This window comes from Bos javanicus, chromosome 26 (assembly GCF_032452875.1).
Source record: "Bos javanicus breed banteng chromosome 26, ARS-OSU_banteng_1.0, whole genome shotgun sequence".
Classification (NCBI taxonomy): Eukaryota; Metazoa; Chordata; class Mammalia; order Artiodactyla; family Bovidae; genus Bos; species Bos javanicus.
In genome coordinates this window covers 15,910,451-15,936,311 of record NC_083893.1, presented here as the reverse complement: position 1 = coordinate 15,936,311, position 25,861 = coordinate 15,910,451, and the positions used below count along the sequence as shown (strand labels likewise).

At 34.8% G+C, this 25,861-nt stretch overlaps 1 protein-coding gene across 2 annotated transcripts in view; it reads right to left on the bottom strand.

Annotated features, from left to right (window-relative positions):
- Positions 1–25,861, bottom strand: part of HELLS (helicase, lymphoid specific) — a 41,888-nt gene that overhangs the window by 6,085 nt on the left and 9,942 nt on the right. For both annotated transcript variants that reach the window (XM_061402846.1, XM_061402845.1), the window contains 18 exons: positions 25,659–25,715; positions 23,226–23,262; positions 23,072–23,136; positions 18,999–19,040; positions 15,182–15,406; positions 14,628–14,810; positions 13,892–14,035; positions 12,980–13,176; positions 10,866–10,962; positions 9,439–9,600; positions 8,241–8,380; positions 8,008–8,146; positions 6,683–6,766; positions 6,480–6,599; positions 5,771–5,887; positions 5,307–5,466; positions 2,290–2,386; positions 2,132–2,208 (listed from right to left, as the gene is read on the bottom strand). In XM_061402846.1, the coding sequence (XP_061258830.1) occupies positions 2,132–2,208; positions 2,290–2,386; positions 5,307–5,466; positions 5,771–5,887; positions 6,480–6,599; positions 6,683–6,766; positions 8,008–8,146; positions 8,241–8,380; positions 9,439–9,600; positions 10,866–10,962; positions 12,980–13,176; positions 13,892–14,035; positions 14,628–14,810; positions 15,182–15,406; positions 18,999–19,040; positions 23,072–23,136; positions 23,226–23,262; positions 25,659–25,715 (2,143 nt within the window). The remainder of the gene's footprint in view (positions 1–2,131; positions 2,209–2,289; positions 2,387–5,306; positions 5,467–5,770; positions 5,888–6,479; positions 6,600–6,682; positions 6,767–8,007; positions 8,147–8,240; positions 8,381–9,438; positions 9,601–10,865; positions 10,963–12,979; positions 13,177–13,891; positions 14,036–14,627; positions 14,811–15,181; positions 15,407–18,998; positions 19,041–23,071; positions 23,137–23,225; positions 23,263–25,658; positions 25,716–25,861) is intronic.

Genomic DNA, 25,861 nt, shown 5'->3' with positions numbered 1-25,861 from the left:
CAAAACTGGAGGATTCACTCTTCACAATTCCAAAACTCACCATGAAACAAAAATCAAGACAGTGTGGTACTGGCACAGGATTAACAAACAGATGAACAGGAGTAGGAGAGAACTGAGAGTATAGAAAAAACCCTTCACATTTATGATCAACAGATTTCCAACCAAGGTGCCAAAGCAATTCAAAAGGGAAAGAATAATCTTCAATAAATTGTGCAGAGACAGTTTTTTTGGACAACGTGCAAAAAAATGAATTAAGACCCTTACCTTATACCCTACATAAAAATTAACTCAAATATGAGACTATAAAACATCAGACTTCCCTAGTGGTCCAGTGATTAAGACTCCACACAACAGTGCAAGGGGTGTGGTTTAGTCCCCGGTCAGGAAACCAGATCCCACATGCCATGTGGTGTGGCCAAAAAATTTTTTTTAGTTAAAAAGAAGGAAAAAAAAAATCACAACTTTACTAGGCAAAGATTAGATACAACACCAAAATTGTGAGTAATAACAATAAAAAGATAAATGTAACTTCATCAAAATTTTTCCTTCTGCTCTTTAAGAGACACAAAGGAAGTACAAAGATAAACTACAGACTGGGAGAAAATATGTGCAAACCACGTATCTGATAAAGGATTTGTGTCCAGAATATATAAAGAATTCTCTCAATTCAGTAAGATGACGAATTTTAGAAGAGCTATTTGAAACTAAGTTGAAGATATCATGACGCTATACCCCGTGGTGTGCTGGTTTTTAACAGACTCCCTATTCCCCAAAAAGGGCTGTAGTTTACCTTTTCCTGTTTCTATGCCTGCCATCACCAATAGCAAGCTACTAATGTAACACTGCTAAACACAATTAGGAAAAGATACCATTATTTATTTCCACTCTGGAGAAATAATATACATAAATAATCAAAAGCATAGATACCCATGGTACAGAATGAGTAGGAAAGGATGAGTTTTAAATATTTATTTGTATTCAAAATAACTTATGATCACCATTTGTAGGCATCGACTCATTATTCTTACAATTTATACATAAAAGAAGCAATTTATCTTGCAGCCCTGTGGACTGCAGCCAGCCAGGCTCCCCCATAGGATTTTCCAGGTAAGATTACTAGAGTGGGTTGCCATTTCCTTCTCCAGGAGATCTTCCTGACCCAGGGATCAAACCCGGGTCTCCTGTACTACAGGCAGATTCTTTACCAACTGACTTACCAGGGAAGCCCTACCTTGCTTTATGTAGATTGTATCTCAGAGTAACCAAATAATTTATATGGGAAAGTTATAATAGACTAATTCCAGCTAATAAAGCAATGACAGAATAAGAAAATCAGCGTTTTGTAATGCTCAAAAAAATGGTTCTAAACCATAATAAATAAATGCTAAAAAGTCAGGTTAAATAGAAGAACAGAACACTAAATGAGAATCAGCCTGAATCAGCTGATTAATCTTAATCTTAGCTAACTAAAAATAAGAAACCCAGACATGAAGCATCTCTTTATATGATTTAAAATGAGAACAAAGCACTGGTATTCCTAAAATACAGAACTTGGATCTTATTAAGCCAGTAGAGTTATTTTCACAGCTATTTGCCACTTCACAGAAAATAAGTAGATTGAGGAACAAGTCAAAGAACAATGATAGGAAGAAGTTGGTCAATTCTGGAATGCAGGTCGTTTCACTGAAATAACCCAGTTTCTCCAACAAATCGACAGCATGGAATAACAAAAGTGAGGAGGAAAGTGATAGAGAAGAAAAAAGATAGCAAGAACAATGGAATTTGGATCCTGATTCAAACTGTAAAAAGACTGGGACAAGTGGAAAAATTTGGATATGAACTGGGTATTAGCTGCTATTAAAGTTTTAGGGCCAATTCTCTCAAGTGTAATAATGACATAGTGACGATATTTAAAAACATGTTCTTCTCAATAAAAGATGCCTAAAAGTGGCTATGGCATAAATTTAACATTCTGATTGAAGAAAATGGCAATGAAACAAAATTGGCTAAATGTTGTAAACTATTAGGGCAGAATGCGTTATACACAGGGGTATATTGTACTTCTCTCTACTTACGTATATGTTTCAAAGCTTCCATAGAAATAGTAAGTAAAACCATAAGAGATACTTACCAAGAAGATCACTTCGATCTAACAGCAACTCCAGATCTTTATCACTAATGACTTTCTCTCTTGATCCTTTTACTTCCCTATAGGAAAACAAAATATTCAGGTCTATAGGATAAATCAAAACTATGAATTATATTTTTCTAAAGTAAAAACAACCTCACCTTTCATAATCTCTTGATTTTAATAATTCCATTAATTCCTTAGGGTCTAAAAAGTTCTTAGATTGATTTAATCCAGATTGACCACCTTTGAAATGATCTGGAAAAAATTTACAAAAAATTAAAAACACTCAAAATTGCTTTTAAAACCAAAATATAACACATTACAAACCAATCAGAATACCCTACATTAAATAAAAAGGACAGACAAACCCAGTGTTGGTAAAAAAAGAAAAGCAATTGCAGTTCTCATACTTTGCAGGTGGGAGTAAAACGGTATGTCCACTTGGGGAAAGTCTGGTAGTTTTCTATAGGTAAACATATACCCACCCAAAGACAAAGCACAAATAAATACGTATGTTCATTAATAGTTGTAACAAAAGGACCTTATTCGTAAGAACCAAAATCTGTAAACCAAACATCAATCAACAAAAGAATGGATTAATTATTTTGCAGTTAAAAAAAAATCACAATCTTCTAACACAACAACAGAGATGAATCTCAAAATACATCATATATAAGTAGCTTAGGCAAAAGAAGAATATGTACAAATGAATCCAGTGTGAAGTTAAAGGAAAAACTAACCCATGTGACAAAAACTGGAATAGTGACTGCCTTCTAGTAAGGAGCAAGAGTCTGGGAAATACTGGAAAGGGAAACTTTCTTGGAAAACAGAAATGTTACCTTGATATGGATGACAATTATTTGAGTATAACTTGTTGGAGGCATCAAGCCATACACTTAGCTTGGGATTTTACTGTATGTGTATTACACCTCAATAAAATATTGCCAGCATTTAAAAAATTATTTTCACCTTGTTCTCAGAAATTAATCTCTAAAATTACTAAAAATAAAACTTGGGAAAATAAAACTATAAACTGTACCTAATTTAAAATCCCCTGGTAGCTTAGCTGGTAAAGAATCCACCTGCAATGCAGGAGACCCCGGTTTGATTTCTGGGTTGGGAAGTTCCCCTCGAGAAGGGATAGGCTACCCACTCCAGTATTCTTGGGCTTCCCTGGTGGCTCAGTTGGTAAAGAATTCACCTGTAATGAGGGAGACCTGGGTTCGATCCCTTGGTTGGGAAGGTCCCCTGGAGGAGGGCGTGGGAACCCATCCAGTATTCTTGCCTGGAGAATCCCCATGAACAGAGGAACCTAGCCTGTACAGTTCATGGGGTCACAAAAATTCGGACAAAACTGAGCAACTAAAGCACACAGCACACACCATTTAAACCAAATTCAATAAACAAAATACAATTTATTTCATCATTCAAATCCCTAAAAGCAGCGTAGGTGAAAAAACTTTAATCTGCACAAAATCTTACTTGGACCAAGTACCTTCTTCCTTCAACAGAAATTCTAACTACAATCTGAATGCTCCATCAAGTCAAATTAAAGATGTCTAAATCCTAATCCATTATTTCTCTCAAAATCAAATACAATGGAGAAAGTTTTTGTGAGTAGAAAAGCAGCATAAATTGTTAGTGATTTTCAACATTATTATGATTTCTCTATGCTTCAAAATGTACATAAGATGATTTTCAATTTTTTGTAAGGCAGCCACCAAGTAAGTCATTTGCCCAAAGAGAATTTTATCTCCAAGGACTCTCAGGGAACAGAACATAAAATGCCAATGCCTCACCCACACCACTTTCCCTATTTCTCAGAATCTTTTCTAGGTAAAAAATTGCTGTGTTTTTAATATTCTATTAATAAAACTATGAAAAGGGTATACTGGAATCAAATATTTTTTAAATAGTGGGGGCTCGGCAAAGTAAGGAATTTTATTGTAGCACTACTTCAATATACCTTTAATCTTCCTTTTTTAAATTGGAGTATAGACTCAGAGGTTAAAGCATCTGCCTCCAATGCGGGAGACCCGGGTTCAATCCCTGGGTCGGGAAGATCCCCTGGAGAAGGAAATGGTAACCCACTCCAGTATTCTTGCCTGGAGAATCCCATGGATGGAGAAGCCTGGTGGGCTACAGTCCCCGGGGTCGCAAAGAGTCAGACATGACTGAGCGATTTCAATTATCAATTATTAAAGTTACTTTATAATGTTGTGTTAGTTTTTGCTGTACAGCAAGGTCAATCAGCTGTATGTATACATATATCCCCCCTTTTTTGGATTTCCTTCCCATTTAGGGTACCACATAGCACTAAGTAGAGTTCCCAGAGTTAGACAGTCAGTTCTCATTAGTTACCTATATACATAATAGTGTATATATGTCAGTCCTAATCTCTTAATCCATCCCATCCTGTAAGATAGTTACAGAAAAACCAGAATGAACTCTTTGGCCAACACAATACCATATGATCCAGCAATTCTATTCCTGGGTATGTATCTGAAGAAAACAAAAATACTAATTTGAAAAGATGCATGCATCCCAATGTTCATAGGAACATTATTTATGATAGCCAAGTATGGAAGCAACCGAAGTGTTCAACTGATGAATGGATAAGGAAGGGTACAAAATGGAGTATCAGTTATCATAAAAAAAAAGAAATTCTGCCATTTGAAGCATGGATGAACCTAGAGGGTATTATGATTAGTGAAAAAGGACAGAAAGACAAATACTGTATGCTAAAACTTACATGTGGAATCCAAAAAATCAAACAAGAAAACAGACTCACAGATATAGAGAACCAGTGGTTAGTGGGGACAAGGGAAGGGGCAGTAAAGTCACTATTTTTCAGTAACTTTAAATGGAGTAAAATATATAAAAATTGTGAATTACTATGCTATATACCTGAAACATAATATTAGAAATCAACTATACTTCAATAAAACTTTTTTTTAATGAAAAAAGAGAATAATCAATAACATCATGTCAAAGCGCCATGACAGACTTCAGACTTTAAGATAAGATACTTTAAAAGTACATATAGCTTCAAATTCCCCACTGCCTATTTAAATCCTACACTGATTTCTTTTATAAAGAAAGTTAACAACAACAACAAAACTCACAACACACAATAGACAACTGAAGCAAAAAAGTACTACAAAATATTATTTACTTTTGTGGATGATCAACTTTTCCAGTTTTCTTTTAGCAGCTGCTCTTTCCACAATTTTCTGATCAATAGTATTTGCTGTAACAAGACGATATACAACAACTGGCCTTGTCTGACCAATTCTATGACATCTATCCTGGGCCTGAAGATCAGACTGGGGGTTCTTAAAAGTTAAAAAGAAAAACATTTAACAGTTTAAGGTTAAAATTAGTTAAACTCATACTACGTGGGTAGAGTCAATAGGATGATCCAACCAGAATCTTTTAAACAGTGCCTTAACTCAATTTAGGCTTCTAAGCGTTACTTCAGTAATAAAATACGTTTAAGTCTTTACACACAGAACACTTCACAAAGCAATGATTCTCATCTTATAGTGGATATGTTTTCAAAACAGGTAAATGAAATTGCAAAATATACAATGAAAGATTAGAATGGAAATACAATCTACTGCTACATTTCCAACTTACCCAATCACTATCATAAATGATAACAGTATCTGCTGCAGTCAAATTAATGCCCAGGCCACCAGCTCGGGTACTCACTAAAAAGATAAACACATCTGGATCTGTGTTGAAGCTGTGTATCTAAAAGCAAAAGGGATGTAAACATAAGGAATTAAGAAAGAAACTGTTCCTTCCTGGAATGTGGATAAAACTGACTAGTAAGTAGCTACCTTATCACCATCTGTTTATCAGCAAAGGAGGGGGAAGGCAGTGGTGTGCCATGGGATATAATAAGCCAGCATTCTTCAAGCTGGGTATAGTTCTCAAGCATCTACAGGACTTCTGATGTGGGATAAATAAATACTGACAGCCCCTGAAGCGACTTAGCAGTAGCAGCAGAAGCCATAAAGTTGAAAAGACCAATTTGGTGGAAAAGAGATAAAACTATCAGATTCATCTCCCATGAAACGAAATAATCATGCCTATCGCCCAGGTTGTGGTAATAAGCCAGAGGTCCTAAGATGTAAGTCTTTTTATTTTTATTTTTTGGTTGTGCCACAGGGCATGTGGGATCCCAGTTGCTCAGCCAAAGACCCAACCTTGTGCCCTCTGCAGCAGAAGCACAGTCTTAACCACTGCACCACCAGGAAGTCCCTAGGTCTACTGACCATTACTTCAGAAATCAAGAAAGAAGTTACAAAGAATTAAGTATGTATGACATAAGCAGTCTTACATTTTTTTCTCTCTCTGAATATGACATGGATCCATCAAGCCTACTAAAGTTGAAATTTCTAAAGTGACAGTAATCCATCAAAATGTCCAACATTCTTGTCATTTGTGAAAAAAGCAGCACCTGAAATTTAAATATACTTTAGTATCTATACTTACTAACAAAAAATAATTATATAGCCAAAAACCCAATCAAAAGTATCATACCTTGTGACCTCTAGTTTTTAGTTCTGGCAGCATTCGATCCAAAATTAAGAATTTCCCAGAATTTATTACCAGCTCTTCATCAACCTTGAGCAAAGAAAGGAAAAAAAAAAAAAACAACAGAAAAAATAGTCACAAGTAATAATCTGTTTTTGTCAAAATAAAAACCATGTTTACAGGTTTAAGTTTTCAAAGACAAATAAGTCCCACCTTTTAAACCAACTTTGTTATTTGATTTTTATCAGGAGATAGTTCTCAAGGAAAGATATACTCTAGAATTTAAAATCAACAATCTCACAAAATACAAACTATAGTTTAAAATCTATCCTCCCCACCCCTCACCCCAAAAGTCTGTATAATAAAACATTAAATTCAACTTAATGTTGAGGTTTATTCTTTATAACTGAGTACACTTTCAACCAAATGTGTATGAAAGTCACTGCCAAAATTCTTAGAAGAAATGAAAGAAAGTGTAAGAGCTTGTAAGTAACCTAAGTATCAAAGATGAAATTAATCTGATGAAACACCAATACCCTCCAGAGATTATCTTCTTCCTTGTTCAATGAAAAGCTTTAAAGCAGTCGTTCTTAATTGGGGCAAATTTGCCCTCCACCCCAGGGTATACTGGGCAGTGCCTGAAATATACTTGAGGTTGACACAGCCGGGAGAGGGGAATTACTGTGGCATCTGGTGGCTAAAGGCTACAGATGCTGGACAACAAGACAGTATCTCCTTAACAAAGAATTATCTGGCCCCAAATATCAATATGCCAAGGATGAGGAACTTACTCTAAAATAGGGTTATTTAGAGTCACTGAGAACAGATGTCACTTAATATATGTTGTCTTCCCATCAACCACCCAAGAGACCAATTTCATTCATTTGATCTGGGAGTCTGCAACTCAACATCAACCTTTTGTTCTGTTTTGTGGCTACTTGTTGAAATTTAAGCAATGAGCCGTCAGACTGACTGACAAGCTGAATGCTAACTAAAGGAATACTGAAAAGGTGACAATAACCTCTAAAACAGACAGTAAGTAAAACATGGAGTAGAAACCAACTGGTTACTAAAAAGACTTATATTTCTAATGTCACTCTAAATTTAGGGGGATTCTTAGCTATTTATATAAAACATATAAATAAAATATTAGCTTACATATAGAAAACAACCTTTATTTGGAGGTAGAAGACTATCATCTCTACTTACTAAAAGGATTACAATCTTCATGACAAACAGCAAAGTATTTACTGCAAATAATAACAAAATGACACTTTTACACGACATAAAAAGTCAGAAATCAAAATAGTATATTATTAAATAGTATTTACCTTAAACTCTTGTGTAACTGGATCTATAGGGTACTCAATCAAATATGGATGGTTACAGCATTTTCGAAGTAGCATCATTATATTCTGCAACTTCAGATTAACTTCAGATTCTATAGGGACACTTGTTTCCACAATAGTTCTGCCCAAAATGTATAATCCATGAATACAAGAAATTAAAAAAAAAAAATACAGTTTAAAGAATACTTTTAAAAAATCTATTTTTAAACTCACACCTTTCTCGGTCTACCTCTGGCTGTATTTGGCTGATCAGTTTTTCTAATTCATTAGGGAAATCATCTATTTTGCTGTAATCTACTGACTTTCTAGTTCGGCGTTTTGGTCGTCCAGTGGGACTCAGCTCAACTGTTTCTTTCTGTAATAGAATAAATTAAAGAAATAAGTTTAAAAAGCATACCCTTAAATTCTATATGTACATATATACAAAGTAGGGCATAATATTTTTATGCATGAAGTGTTTTAAGATATTAAAAAAAAACTTCTGTCTTTCATCACTGAGTTTCATAATTTTCAAAGGTGCAAAACCAAAGATCCATAAACTATAGCCAAATGTAAATGTCTTCCTGTGAGATTTCATTATTTTAACACTGATGCCCATATCTACTTTCAGAGTTAATGCATTCATATCACAATGGAAAAAAATGATAGATAAAACTTCTGAATTTATATAAAGGAATGTAATAGGTTTGGGCTGAAATAAAACCCTGTGTATCATTACAGAGGGTACTTCTTTGGATTGGTATAATACAGCAATGAAATTCCTCCCAATAGACAACTAGTTTAATTTTCTAACAGCTAAAAAGCCAGAGATTCCTTCAATTAAAATAAAAATGGTCTAATGACTGTACAAAACAAAGATGCATAACCCTAAGTGCTTTAAAAAGAAAGACATAGGTCCATGGCAAACAGTCAAAAATCTGGACATCTTAAAATTTAAGGGTCTCCTGATCTCCAGTTGTAAGATAATCACATTCCAATTCAATTTCTTATAATATGATGGCTGACTAAAAGAGATGTTTCTTTCAGATAGAGGATTTTATTAAAGTTTTTGGCTACCACCAATCTCCTGTAAAGGGATTATATATTTGAGGTGACTGGTCTAGTTGGCAAGCCTTAGTATACTGTGTGCTTGTTCAAATTTATTTTCAAGTTCATCCCCACACAGTATTTCAGATGACTATAGAGCAGTTATTGCAGAAACCATCACCTGAACTTTAGATAGTTTTTGCTATTGGCCTGATGCCTTATACTCCAATTAGAAATTCACCCTCAACAAGTCATGAAAACAGGTAATGAGCCTTATAGTAAAAAGTCATGAAAACAGGCGATGAGCCTTATATTAAGACTGAAATGAACCATGAAAATTTTCTATGCCAACTGTCATTTACAGGTTATTTCAAGTCCACACTCTACCTCACTGGATCCAAACATGTTTGCAATTGTACGGTTCACAATGGCTGTGTAAAAGATCTCTTGTTTCTTTGAAAGTGGTGCATAAACAACTACTTCTCGTTTAGGAGGAACTTCAAGGGCAACATCAGATTTTAGTCTTCTCAGTAAGAAAGGTGTTAAAATCTAAAATTTAAACATGAATAAATTTATGTAAATATTAAACATTTCTGTATTTTCAAGGAATACTCTCCCAAATACCATTTTATCCCTTCTTCCTTTCTTCCTATATGAAACTATCACATCTCAAAAAGTGATATAAAGTATCTCCGAGAAATTTTCTGGACCAGACCACCACATGATAAACTCACAGTGTTTATCTGTTATAGTTCACAACTTATTATTTTACAAAAATTTTAGTATAACTTGAATATTTTAAAAAGCAAAAATAAGATGGTATCTATACTTCTTAGGGATAAAGTTATAGGCCATATTTTTTTAAAGTGAGGTTTTGAATTAGTAAAAAACCAAAAACAACTGACCCAGAAAAGTAGACATGAAAAGTTTCCTTCTGTAAGTTTTAAAACTTCAGACTTAAAATTATTCTTTCATCAGCTGTGATGACAAGAGATTTCCACATTTTAAAAACAAAAGAGAAGCAATAATTACACCATTATTAAACTGTTTAGGTGTTTAAAAGAAAAACTATATATTCTTTACAGCCTTATCTTAAAATTTACATATAGAAAGTTCATTTTTAGGGCTCTGTACTTAAGTACTTCACAGGTATAGAGCCAAGCACAGCGAGGCTTTAATTTAGCCAGAGACAGACATTACCAGTAGGTTAAGAAAAAAGTATCTGTAGGCAGCAGTTCAGAAACAAATACACCTACATGCAATTATCAGAAAAAAAATTCATGATTTGGGATATTATTTTTAGTTTTGATTTCTGTACTGTCTTACTTCAAAGTCATAAAACTTTTTCAGAAAGATTTTGAATAAAATTGTCAAAGCACAATTGAGAAAAAATGCAGGCCCACATAAGAAACTACGAGACTTTTGAAAGACTGTGTTTGTTTAAAGACAGATAGGATAGATAGAATCTGTATGAAATGGCAGAATGGATCACACAGTTTGTAAGTAAATTATGCAACTATTATTGGTAAACACTGCATAAAAATCACTTATTTTTATTTTGGGCTGACAAACATGTATATAACCATCAGGGATAAAATGAGTATACGTGGAAACAACAACAAGTTTGAAAATGCCCTTTAGTGCTGCTGTCACACCATGAGACCTCAGGGAGAGGGGAAAGGACAGGAGGGGAAGTTAAACTGGGGTGCAGGATGCCCATTTTTCAAAATCTACAACAGGTTGTATATGTAATTTCTAAGGTGTCTCTTTTATTCTGTGAGTCTATAGTAAGCAGAATAAGAAAATCAAAAAACCTGATGCAGCATATGTAATACATTCTGTTCTCTCTCTTTAGCAATAATATCTTCAGCAGTTTCAGAAAGACTAGTGATATCAAACCAAGATTCAAAGCTGTAAAAGAAAAAATTATAAGTTAACCTATCAATATAAATCAATTATATTAATACATTTTTACATTTTAAACTTTATATTAATCTGTATATTATGAAGCAGCATTTTCCCAAAGGGAACATTTTTTCTGATTTATAAATATATTATCTTACAATAGTATTTACACCAAATAAATATTAAGGTACATTTTTCTCCCTCTTTCTTTAAAGGCAGACTTCATTTGGATATGTCTGGAGTCCTAGAAGCTTGCCTACCCCATGTTCTCCTACAAATGGACCTTGAGACAGGTCCACCTCTACTGGGAAACGTCCTCTTCCACCAAATATGCAGCTCCAGGAAGAACACACATTATCTCATGGGAGGAAAGGGACACTGGCCTTTCGATTGTCAAATCCACCCTAGCTATCAGGGGGATGACAGACGTCACAGCCATATCACCCTCACATCCTAAGATACACATTTTATGAAACATTTTAATAAAGTTATAGAAATAAAAACTGTCTCTGAAAATCAAGGGCATATGACTCTCTTTTGGTAAAAATGTGACCCACTACAATGTTTTAGGATTCAACATATATGAATGCCGATAATGATTTCTATTAATATCCTTAAGTTCTTCATAATGTAAAACAAAACAAAACCCTATTAACATGAACTATTAAATATAAGTATGTTTGCACTAATATTGTCAGTAAATACAATTAGGGAAAATGCTAATAACAGTAGTTAGACCAGATATTCCCAAAATTTCATCACCTGAGGCACATTTTATGAATACAGATTCCCAGCTCCTACCTCAGTGTTCTAACTAAGCAGAAATACACAGGACCTGGAAATCTCTTTCAATAAATGTTCCCTAAGACACCTTGGCCTTGGGCTAACATCCTGTTACCCAAGGAGGAACACGTTCTCAAAAATATTAAGTTACTTTCCCATATAAAATTAACATTCTTACTTCATTGATGCCAAAGTATAAATCAGTTATTTTGCCTATTTTTAATGTCTGATAAGACTATTTACTTTTTGATCCTGAGCATACTGATTTTCTGAAAACTATGTTTATACTTTGTTCTTTTATGCTATATGCTTCAAATACAGCTTCTAGAATAAAAAACATGAGGGCGAAACTGAGAGACCTTGGTTATATTTTCGAGTCTGGCATTAACTAGTTATATTTTTAATAATTTGACACTTGGGTTTTCTTATCTGTGAGGGGATGTATTCAACCTCTCTATCCCTTGTTTGTAAGAACATAATGAGAAAAATCCATATGAAAGTGAAAGTTAAGACAATAAGGAACATTATAAAAATATTTTAAGGCAGAGAATTCCCAGGAAGTCCAGTGGTTAAGATATTGGGAGCGTTCACTGCCACGGATGCAGGTTCAATCCCTGGTTGGGGTGTTAGAATCCCACAAATCATGAGCCATAGTCAAAAAAATAAAAAAAAATAAAAACTAAGCAGTATAAAAGTTTTCCTTTAATCAATACAATAAAAACTTTAAAATTAACTGTTTCATTTATCTCTTCTCATAATTTGTGTCAAAAGTAGGACTTACTAGGGGAGGGGGATTTGGAGGAAGATGGTTAAAAAGTACAAACTTCCAGTTATAAAATAAACACTAGGGATATGATATACAACATGACAACCATAGCTAATAAGGCTTTATGACACACATAAAGTCGTTAAGAGAATAGATCTTACTAGTTCTCATCACAAGGAGGAAAACTTTTAATTCTATTTGAGATGATGGATTTTAATTAAACCTATTGTGGTAATCACTTCACAATATATGTAAATCAAACCACCATACTGTACATCTTAAATTTATACAGTAATGTATATCAATTATTTTTCAATAAAACTAGAAAAAAATAGAGAATATATATACTACAAAGAACTAGCCAAAAGCTATTATTAAAGTCCAGCTACCTAGAAGAAAGAAATTAATCTATGAACACAGATTTTGAGACTTTTAGAAAAACACAGGCAATAATTAAATAACTGGCTTACCTACCTTTTCAAGTCATCAAATACATCTGGCAGCAAAAAGTTTAGCAATGACCAAAGCTCTGATAAATTGTTCTGCAAAGGAGTACCAGTCAAAAGAAGTTTGTTATCCGCATTGAATCGTTTTAACTCCCTAATTAGGCGGCACTTCATGTTCTTAATTCTGTGTCCTTCATCTACTATTAAGTATTTCCAATAGCAATTCTAGAAAAGGAATTCAGGGGAAACATTTTATACGATGGTCTCACAATTTCTCCTAAAAGCAATTGTAAAAACAAAACCACTTTATTAGGAATGAATGTCCAATTTTATTGAATGGTATTTCTGTATCTATTGAGATAATCATGTTTTCCTCTGATCTACTAAGAGAGTAAGTTAGATTTTCTGAAACTATACTTGTATTCCTACAACAGTCCTCACTTGGTCTTGAACTAATAAAGTCCACCTGCTGTTATGTATTTAAGAATTTTCCATTCACATTCTTTAGGCAAAGTAGTCTGTAGTTTTCCTTTCTAATGCTTTGTCAAGTTTTAATTAGTGTTATCCTGGAGTCCTAAAAAAGGAACTGAAAGACTTTGTTAGTTCTATATGCTCTGAAACATTAAATGGCAGTAGAATTTTCATCATAGCCAAAAAAAATAAAAAATAAAAAAAAAAAAAGGAAAAGAGATAAAAATTATTTAAATGGTGTTGTGGCTACCAAGATTTAAGTGCCAAAGGCTTTAATTTTCCTGTTACAGACTACAATCTTCATCTCAATCTTTTGGTTAATATAAACCTCTAGGTTCTAAAGGAATATACCCAATGTAATCTATTCCATTAGAAAAAAAAAAAATTGAACCAATGCTACTGGAAGGTGATATAAATTTTCAGAAATGTGATTTATGGATTACAAAGACTCCAATAAGACCATTCGTACCTGTAATGTAGTTCGGTCTCTCATGGCTATCTCAAATGAAGTGATCACCACAGGATGAATCTGTAGTGTCCCTTTCCGTTCGTGAATATGCTTTACCAATATCCGACGCTCTTGCTGGGTCCCGTGATATAACATAGTAGGAATCTAAAATATTTTATTAGATTGATTGGTAACAAACTTTAGAACAAAATATAAATAACAACAATTTGGAAAATATGAAGTTAAACATTTCTGAGAGAAAAAACATAATTTAACTTTAGTTCTATCTTTCTATAATAAAATAGTCAACCAATTTTAATTGCTGGGCTACAGTGGGAGGATAAAAAGGGCCACAAAAACAAATCAAGTGTAAAGTGAAAGAAATGGCAAAGTTATTTCTGGAATGTGTACTTCTCCTAAGGCAAGGATGTGGCTAAAACACATATGGAAGGAAAACATTATAATAAGGATGAATAGAATTAAAAAATAAATTCTACCAAGGTCTGTCTCAGGTGGGTCAAAATATTCAATGCACTACAAATCACCCAGGGATATGTCAGGCAAGATTTCTGAGATTACTAATACGTATTCTATATAAACTTACAGAAGGTATTGCTGATATTGAAAGACAGGTTAAATAAGATGTAGACACAGAAATCAACATAATTGTAATAAGAGATCTATAACTTAATTCAGGCAACAAAATAATAAAATATTTGTAATGATAATATATTTAACAAAAGGAAGCATGTCTTACTTCTGGTGTAAATCTTTTGAATTCAGCCATCCAGTTAGGAAGTGTAGACAAAGGGCCACAGACGAGAAAAGGTCCAGGTACACCTCTCTGAATCATCAATGCAATTGTAGCAATGCACTGAACTGTCTTCCCCAATCCCATTTCATCTGCTAAAATACCGTTAATTCCATTTTCCCAAAGCATCTGGACAAAAATAACATACACTCTATTTGAATGCTGATATAAACATCTATTGAATCAGCAGTTTATTTCTTCCTTTAATCCAAAGAGGATAATTATGATGAGACTGACATATTCACACTTTAAGTTATAAAAACACTGTGTGAACTCGGTTTCCAAAGCCATAAAAATGTTGGTAGCCTTGAATAAGATAAATTTTCACTTTCAAAAACTTACTCTGGGTAAATAAATTAGAAAATAAGTATTTACACAGCAATACATGTCTTATATATAATAGTGAAACACAGGAGGAACAGCTCAAGTTGTGTTACATCATATTAATAGGTTATTAAATAGTGAAACAATATCTTGAATCAAAATTGAGGCTGTATTACCCTAAGCCATTCCATGCCTTCCACTTGGTACCACCGCATCACTCCTCCCGTGAAGTGTTTTGGTTGTTGAAAGGGTACTGGCTGTCCGTTACATTTCCGAACAGGGTCAAAAAAGAATTTTGTATTTTGCCTAACCGTTTGAGATAATCTATCTTTAATTTTACTATTTGAATCTTTATTTTTCTGAAGATCTTCTACACACATATTAGAAGAGGAGCTCTCATCCTGTAAAGAAAAAAGTTCAGATAAAAGTTTAATACATAATTATGCTGCTACCCTCCATTAATCAGAAAATGTAACTACTAATCAAAATTGCAGTAACATAATGAACTGTGCTGTTGGAGAAGACTCTTGAGAGTCCCCTGGACTGCAAGGAGATCCAACCAGTCCATCCTAAAGGAGATCAGTCCTGGGTGTTCCCTGGAAGGACTGATGCTGAAGCTGAAACTCCAATACTTCGGCCACCTCATGAAAAGAGTTGACTCATTGGAAAAGACTGATGCTGGGAAGGATTGGGGGCAGGAGAAGGGGACGACAGAGGATGAGATGGCTGGATGGCATCACTGACTCGATGGACATGAGTGTGGGTGAACTCCGGGAGTTGGTGATGGACAGGGAGGCCTGGCGTGCTGCGATTCATGGGGTCGCAAAGAGTCGGACGTGACTGAGCAACTGAACTGAACTGAATCACTGTGAAGATCATTTCACATGTTGAATAAAAATCTATAGTTAGTTCCGTTCAAGAATATAAAATTTTTTTACTTTCTGTAAGTAATTACCTTCACTGCAGGGAAAGGGACAAGGTAAATATAGTTTAAAACTGTATCAAACTTAAAGAGTGTCAATTTATCTGTGACACAGCACCAATTTATGACCAAAGGTAGACTTCATTGGTTAGCTATGACCAAATTCCATTTTAAGAATATGAAAACAAGGATTAAGTCAATTCAAATGAAGTCCTATAAATGATGCCAACAACTGAATATTCAACTGGAAATATAGGGAGCTTGAGTTTCACCACTCCATACATAAAATCTATGATGAAATGATATACCTAAACATCAAACCAAGAACAATAAAGCTTTCAAAAGAAAACAGAGAATAACCTTGTGAAAATTTATCACAAGGTTTGTGTTTGGTTCTTGGTTTGATGTTTAGGTATATCATTTCATCATAGATTTTATGTATGGAGTGGTGAAACTTGTGATAAATTTTCACAAGGTTATCACAAACCTTGATAACCTTGTGATAGACAAATACTTCTTATACAAGACAAAAAGAGTACTAACCATCAAAAGAAAAAAAGTAATGATTTGGACTATTACAAAATTTTAAATTTTCTGCTTATTAAAAGATATGACTAAAAAAAGATATCATTAAGAAATTGAGTAAGCAAGCCAGGAACAGAAAGAAAATACAGTATATGTATCTGACAACAATCAGAACTCATGTATCAACAAAAATACAAATAACCCAATAACTGGGCAAAAGATATAAACAGAAACTTTACAAAAGAAAACACATTAACAGCCATTACAAACACAAAAATTAACTCTACATTAGTAATTAAGAAAATACAAAATAAAACTACATGAAATTCATTTCACGGCTAAGGTTAAAAAGACTAATGACATGAAATGCTGGCAATGATATGAATTCAAACTCCTATACAGTACTAATGGAGAGTCAGGAAGCAACAGTTAGAACTGGACATGGAACAACAGACTGCTTCCAAATAGGAAAAGGAGTATGTCAAGGCTGTATATTGTCGCCCTGATTATTTAACTTATATGCAAAGTACATCATGAGAAACGCTGGGCTGGAGGAAGCACAAGCTGGAATCAAGACTGCTGGGAGAAATATCAATAACCTCAGATATGCAAATGACACTACCCTTATGGCAGAAAGTGAAGAACTAAAGAGCCTTTTGATGAAAATGAAAGAGGAGAGTGAAAAAGTTGGCTTAAAGCTCAACATTCAGAAAACTAAGATCATGATATCTGGTTCCATCACTTCATGGCAAATAGATGGGGAAACAGTGGCTGACTTTTTTGGGGGGCTCCAAAATCACTGTAGATGGCGACTGCAGCCATGAAATTAAGACGCTTACTCCTTGGAAGGAAACTTATGACCAACCTAGACAGCATATTAAAAAGCAGAGACATTACTTTGCCAGCAAAGGTTCATCTAGTCAAAGCTATGGTTTTTCCAGTAGTCGTGTATGGATGTGAGAGTTGGACTGTGAAGAAAGCTGAGCGTCAAAGAATTGATGCTTTTGAACTGTGGTGTTGGAGAAGACTCTTGAGAGTCCCTTGGACTACAAGGAGATCCAACCAGTCCATTCTAAAGGAGATCAGTCCTGAATATTTATTCGAAGGACTGATGTTGAAGCTGAAACTCCAATACTTTGGCCACCTGATGTGAAGAGCTGACTCATTTGAAAAGACCCTGATGCTGGGAAAGATTGAGGGCAGGAGGAGAACGGGATGACAGAGGACAAGATGGTTGGATGGCATCACCAACTCAATGGACATGGGTTTGGGTGAACTCCAGGAGTTGGTGATGGGACAGGGAGGCCCGGTATGCTGCAATTTATGTGGTCGCAAAGAGTCGGACAGGACTGAGCAACTGAACTGAACTGGGTGAGAATAAAATGGTGGGTTCACTTTCAGAAAAGAGCTCTACCTTCTTATAAAGTTGAACTTCATTTACCATAATGATCCAACAATTCCATTCCTACTGCTACTGCTGCTGCTAAGTTGCTTCAGTTGTGTCCGACTCTGTGCAACCCCATAGACAGCAGCCCACCAGGCTCCCGAATCCCATCAAAAAAATATGAAAACATGTCCACACAAAGACCCTTACAGAAGTTATCACAGCCGCCTCATCCAGAATAGTTACAAAATGGAAACAATCTAAAAGCTCATGAAGAGAATAGATAAAGACATTATAATACTTGACAGACTACTACTCAGCAATAAAAAACCTACTAGTAACAAAACAACATCAATGATTATCAGCCACAGTGAATGAAAAGCAACAGAAAATAGGGGTGGGCAAATGACTGGCAAGGATACCAGAGATCCTTCTACCATAATGAAAAGGTGCTAAAATTTTGATTTGGATAATAGTTACACAGATATATACACTTAACAAAACTTATCAGAATGAACACAAGATCAGTATGTTATTTATTATACATTACAAAGTGTGGGCAATTCCAGAGTAAATTGTGATAGAAGATTAGACTGTACTTTATCTTTTAAAATACATCTAAGACTTATAAAAAAAAATGCTTAATTTTATTTACATTTAACATAATTGGTTGCAACCGCATCATAAACCAAACCTCATACTGAAGAAAGAAAAAAAATCCTGTAAGTATAGAGCCTTGGATAGTAAATTCCAAGGTCATAAGGCATCTCTCTACATAAAATGAGGGTTTGGGGGTGGGGATAGAAATAAGCCTTCTCAAACAAAACCAAAGAAAATCTTGGAAGGCCAGAAACAAGACTGAAGCATCCCCAGGGACTTCCACAAGCTGTGGAATATATAAAGGTGGAATGTATTTATGCATACAGTTACAGTTACCTGCATCTTTGCCACACTCTCAAAGACTCAAAAATTAATATTTACACATTAAAGAACATATAATAGACTAAAGTGGATAGATAAGAAAGAAGCATGCTATAGGATAACTAGTGAGAAAAAAATGTACACTGGTGATTAAGAGAAAAAAAAACACTAATGATCAGGGACACAAATATGACTCCTAAATTTCTCTTTTATAAATATATCTCTCTTATAAATCTCTTACCTCATTCTCCTTTTTATTTTTCTTGGCCACAGACAAAATTTCCTAAAACAATGAGAAAACAAACAAAATAACAATGATTATATCCACTGGATCATAGAAAAAGCAAGAGAGTTCCAGAAAAACATCTATTTCTGCTTTATTGACTATGCCAAAGCCTTTGACTGTGTGAATCACAATAAACTGTGGAAAATTCTGAAAGAGATGGGAATACCAGACCACCTGATCTGCCTCTTGAGAAATGTGTATCCAGGTCAGGAAGCAACAGTTAGAACTGGACATGGAACAACAAACTGGTTCCAAATAGGAAAAGGAGTTTGTCAAGGCTGTATATTGTCATCCTGTTTATTTAACTTATATGCAGAGTACATCATGAGAAACGCTGGACCGGAAGAAACACAAGCTGGAATCAAGATTGCCGGGAGAAATATCAATAACCTCAGATATGCAGGTGACACCACCCTTAGGGCAGAAAGTGAAGAGGAACTCAAAAGCCTCTTGATGAAAATGAAAAGTGGAGAGTGAAAAAGTTGGCTTAAAGTGCAACATTCAGAAAATGAAGATCATGGCATCTGGTCACACCACTTCATGGGAAATAGATGGGGAAACAGTGGAAACAGTGTCAGACTTTATTTTTCTGGGCTCCAAAATCACTGCAGATGGTGACTGCAGCCATGAAATTAAGACACTTACTCCTTGGAAGGAAAGTTATGACCAACCTAGATAGCATATTCAAAAGCAGAGACATTACTTTGCCAACAAAGTTTCGTCTAGTCAAGGCTATGGTTTTTCCTGTGGTCATGTATGGATGTGAGAGTGAAGAAGGCTGAGCGCCGAAGAATTGATGCTTTTGAACTGTGGTGTTGGAGAAGACTCTTGAGAGTCCCTTGGACTGCAAGGAGATCCAACCAGTCCATTCTGAAGGAGATCAGCCCTGGGATTTCTTTGGAAGGAATGATGCTAAAGCTGAAACTCCAGTACTTTGGCCGCCTCATGCGAAGAGTTGACTCATTGGAAAAGACTCTGATGCTGGGAGGGATTGGGGGCAGGAGGAGAAGGTGACAACAGAGGATGAGATGGCTGGATGGCATCACTGACTCGATGGACATGAGTCTGAGTGAACTCCAGGAATTGGTGAGGGACAGCCTGGCACGCTGCGATTCATGGGGTCGCAAAGAGTTGGACACGACTCAGCAACTGATCTGATCTGATCTGATGGTCCATTCATTTATTTCTTCAACATTTACTCTTGTTCTGATTTTATGCCAGGAAATGGGGATAAGGCTCATACAGAGGAATCAAACATGAGACAAAAGTAGGCCCATGGCATAAAATCCTGAATTCGTGAGCAGCACTTAAAAACTGGAATATTTACTCCCAAATTTTCAACTTTGTTTTTTTTCTTAGTTGAAGTTTTTCTTAAGTCCAAATCCACACAGTCCTCTAGTAAAAAGGCAAACTATAACCCATGGACCAACTCTAGCCAGCAACCTGTTTTTATAAATGTCTAAAGTTTAATTAGAAAAAAAGTCAGGCTCATTGGTTTACAATTTGTCTGTGACTATTTTCTGGATACAACGGCAAAGTTCAGGGTGAGTTACCCACAAAACTATTCAAAGTCCTAAAATGTTTATTATCTAGCCTTTGACAGAAAAAGTTTTCAAAACTCTGCTCTAGAGTCAAGCTATGGTTACCACCATTATTCAAGGAGTCACTTCCAAATGTATTAAAATCCTAACTCCAGGCCACTTTAGACCTCTCTCTGGATTAGAGACCTGAATATGCAATCCTGATCAAGAGGCAAAGACAAATACATTAAAAATAAAGAATAAAAGTGTTCTGATTTTGAAGTACCTACTAGATGCTAAGGGTATAGAGACAATGAACCTAGTGACTTAGGAAAACAACATATCAAATTTTCTGAAAAAGTTGTTATCAGGGCATAATAATTAAAGACAGAATTAAATTCTAGGATAGCATGTGCAGAGGCTAAAGTGGATAAAACAGAATGATACATTCAAGAAATTTTAAGCATATCTCAAATTTGAGATACACAAGAGAATAAAAGGACAGGTGTGGCTGATAGCACATATATACATACATGTGTATGTTTTGTGTGTATGTAAAGTATCATATAAATATAGATATTCATATTTTAAGGCTAAAGAGATTTTATATAGAGAACAGATAGAAGAGTTGTCTTTTAAAATGGCTAGCTGAGATGAACCTTTTTGGATAACAATTTGTGAATGAATCAAAACAATAGCAACTATGAAGTATTCTTGTTAGAAATTAAACTTCCTAAACTCCTGATGCCGCTTACCTCTACAGCTTCATCCTATACCACTCTTCTGTTTATAAACTAGAGCCAAATATAATTTCTTTTTAAATTTTTTGAACTTTCCAGGAACTCTCCTGCCTCTGGACATTTGTTAAAGATTATCATCTCTTCCTATAACACATCCCCAGTATCTTCCCTATATCTTATTATTCCTATTAACCTGCCCCCACCACCTTTACATGACTTAATTTTTATCCCTCAAGTCTCAACTTCCTAGATGAAACCTTTATGAAACTCAGGCTTGAGTTAAGCACCCCTCTATACGCTCAATAGCATTTTCCAATTATCCAATTATATTTAACTACTTCCTTCCAAATATTTCTCACTGGATAAATGCTAAGGCAAACAGAGTGATTACATTACTGAGTCTAAGTTCATACTGCTTGCTGCACAACAGGCGAATAATTGAGAGAAGAGCTGTTGGGGCAAGGAATAACAACTTTATTCATAAAGCCAAGAAACCAGGATGATGGTGGGCTCCTGCCCCAAAAGAACCATCTTGCCTGAGTTAGAATTCAGGCTCCTTTTATACTAAAAGAGGAGGGAGTAAAGTCAAACATTTCCTGGTTCACATCAATGTTGTCATTTAGTAACTAAGTTGTGTCTGACTCTTTGGCAACCCCGTCGACTGTAGCCCTCCAGGCTCCTCTGTCCGTGGGATTTTTCCTGGCAAGAATACTGGAATGGGTTGCCATTTCCTTTTCCAGGGGGATCTTCCCGACCCAGAGGTCGAACCTGCATCGTCTGCACTGGCAGGCGGATTCCTCACCGCTGAGTCACAAGGGAAGCCCAGTTCACATCAAGGGATGTGTTAATCTCATTAATAGTGTTTTCACTATTATTAAGTGTTTTTCACTACAGTCTTAGTATGTTCCACAACAAATCAAGTGGGTCCTGAATATTATTTTTAAATGGGGAAAGAAGGGAAAACAAAGAGTATACCTGAGAGTAAAGACAAGTATTATGGGGCTTCCCTGTGGCTCAGTGGTGAAGAATCTGCCTACCAATGCAGGAGACACAGGTTCAGTCCCTGGTCCAGGAAGACGCCACATGCGGCTGAGCAATTGCCACAACTACTGAGCCTGTGCTCTAGAGCCTGGGAACTGCAACTACTGAAGCCCACACACCTTAGAGCCGGTGTCCCACAAGAGAAGCCACTGCGTGAGAAGCCCACACACAGAAACTAGAGAAAGGCCTGCACAACAGTAAACACCCAACACAGCCAAAATAAATAAATAAACTTTTTTAAAAAGGTAAGTATTATGTTAAACTTTATACTTTATGAAGATGTGAAGTTATACTTTCAGATAAAAGAAAAGTAGAGCAGATCATAAAGTTAGAATTTTTGTTAATATTAAGAATGTGATATATTATGCTTAAGGGATATTTAGGGTTTGTTGTAATTAAAGATATTCTTTAATTTTTATTTAATGAGGTACTAAGTGAGAAGGTGAAAACAAAAATGGCTTTAAAAATTAGTTTATGGTTTTAGCTCCCTAACAATCTTTCTTAAGATACAGTTTTGAGGTTGTAAGAAGTTATAATTTCTCACTAGGCCAACCTCATGCTCCTTTAACAGACAGGAAGATGGTACTATCTTCTTTCCTAAAACACTTAACTGGCTGAAAAGACAGGTAAATATCAGTTATCAGTATACCTTCAAGTAATAGTTATCAATATCACATAGGTTATACACAACATAAAACCTTATTTGTCCTTCCCCCTTTATTTTTACCTCTTTTGACATGACCTCTGAAATATTGTATGATTCATCTTCTCTTCCTCTCTTCTTTTTTATGACTAAAAAAACAACACCATTTTAGTTTTTATAGTAATTTAAGCAGAAAATATAAACACATATTCTTCAAAACTATAACAAAGAAATTTACCTGCATTCTCCTCACTTGCATCAATGGAATTTTTATCCTACAAAACAAGGATTTAGACTATTATTTTCCCAAAACTTCTATGGTATTACAAGTTTTAAGGCACCGATTAAGTAAACTTTCCTTGCAGTTGAACCAAATCCAAAACTCTTCACTATCATGCTTACTAAAAGGTAACCTTTTTCTTTATTTCTCTACTACAACTTGTTTGTAACTCTCTACTTTTTCCCAAAGCTCTACTTCCCTCCATTTTCTTCCATGTAAGACAAATTTCAAAATTAAACAGAGGCATTTTTATTTTGTAATTACCATGTACATCTCTTCTTTGTGTTTATGCTAAAGATACTCAATGGGTATGGTATGGAAGGAGTACTCATTTCAGTATAATTTGTAAGTTAAATACAACTGAAAAAAGATTATCAAAGAGAAAAACCAATGGAAAAGAGATAAAAGAAATGAAGAGACATTCAAAAAGTGTCTCAAAATGAGAGCTGGAAAAGAATAGGTAGACAACATGCATGAAAAATAAAAATAACAAAGAAGGTAAATATGAAAATGAAGTAAAAGATTTAAAGGATTAAAAAGGAAAATACCAAGAGAATAATGAAATGGAATAGACAGAATATGATGGCTGACACCTTTAGAATAAAAGGAAAAAACCCCAAAACCTGGTATAAAAAGTTAGCTTGGTGAAAGTAAAGACTGTTTTAAAGCAACAGGTTGAAGAATACAGTGTAAATGGTTGGTTAAGCCAGTAAAATTATAAGTATATTCTTCAAAAACCCAAAATAAGTCCCTGGAATTAGCAACTGAGTCAAGTATCAGTTTTCCACAATTGCTTTTGTTGTACAGTTACCTGCTATGTACTTTAACATCACCACTAACTACACTAACAATCAAGTAACTGGATTTAGATACCCTCCTTATTTTTCCTATTAGCATTTTGATATTAGCATTTGATATTTCCTATTAGCATTTTCCTAACAAAGGCAGTTTGGGGTAGAAATTAAGTGTGGAGTCTGAAATTAATCCTAGGATCAAATCCTAGGTTACTATTTATTAGCTATGTGATCTTCAAACTTAGTCAATTCTCATTCACAATAGCTGAGTTCTATAAAGTCACCATGAATACTGAATTAGTGAATACCGAATCAGTGCATCTAGAAGAAACACAGGTTTAGGTTCCTGCAAGCACATCTTCATTAACTGATCAATACATAACCCTGTTCATGTATATAAACATACAGTACTATTTAAAGACAGCTCATTTAAAACATATGTTGATTAACACTGAACTCAAAGCCAAGAGCAATTTAACTCACACATGAAGGAAGCTTATCTAACAGATATATTTTCTCCATAAGGCACATCACAGTCCTCTTACATAAGAAACACTAGGCAGCACTTCAGCACAATGTAACTGACAGTCTTTTAAATCACCAAAACCACAAAAATACAAAAATCATGACATTACATAGACACAAGAAGGACACTTGTTTACACTGTGACAGCTTAAATAAGGCAGATAGCTTTGACCTCAGCTGGGAATGTTACTTATAGAGAGACTCAAATTTTTTGCCATTCCGCACATGCACATGTCTGTGAATGGCCACAAAAACATGGGTACTGATGTTGGGGTAACAAATTATAGCAAGTAGGCTAACTGGAAAATATGGAATCTATGAATAATGAGGATGGACTGTACTCTATCTCCTTGCATCAGCTTCTTTATACATAAAACGTGGGTAATAGGATCTCTACCCAAAAGAGCTACTTTGAGAATTAAGACATGTAAAGTTTAGAACAACACCTGGCACATAGTAAGTACTCAACAGTGGTTACCCATATTATTTCTCTTTTCACTAGCACAAGTGTTGTTTGTACAATTCCTATCAATATGGCATAAAAAACCTCAGGTTAAAAAAAATTAAAACATATTCCTCCAAAAGATCACATCTAAAATTCAGGCTATCCCTAAATGGATGCTCTATCTGAAATGCTATCTACTCCAGTTTTGGTTCCACTGCTACAGCTATGTACAAGATACAAATTTAAATTACTGGTATGGTTCCAAGTTGACATAATGAGGTTAGAGGCATGAAGAAGAGCAATCATTACAGGCTCCAAAAGAGCTAGCCACTTATAAAATGCCTTGAGGTATAAAATATTTGTAGATTTTTCCTGAGATTATAAAGTGAAATTTTGCTACTATGAAATACAGTCCACAGGATAAGAAATTAAAGGTCACAGTTTATCTCTCCTTCCATATCTAAGATACTGAGAAACAGATTTTACATGTTTCTATGCAACCAACAAAGAAGGGCTATCAGATAAAGAAGGTTAAAGTTAAAAAGATGATCAAGAGTCAAAATACAAGAGGATGTCTTCAATATCTAAGGTAACGTATATAAAATATTCTAGCTTACTATTTATTACCTTCGTAACTTTCAAGGATTCCTTTTTTCTCTCCAGTTTCTCTTTCTTCTTCTGCTCCTACAAGATAATTTTTTCTTAGTGTCAAAAGTGGAAAATGCAAAGCATGAAACACATATCTCAAATAACTTAAGCTCACAATGAAGAAACTGTATACAAAAATTAAAAAAACAAAAACTTGAGCTTTAAGCTTTTTACGAATAGGA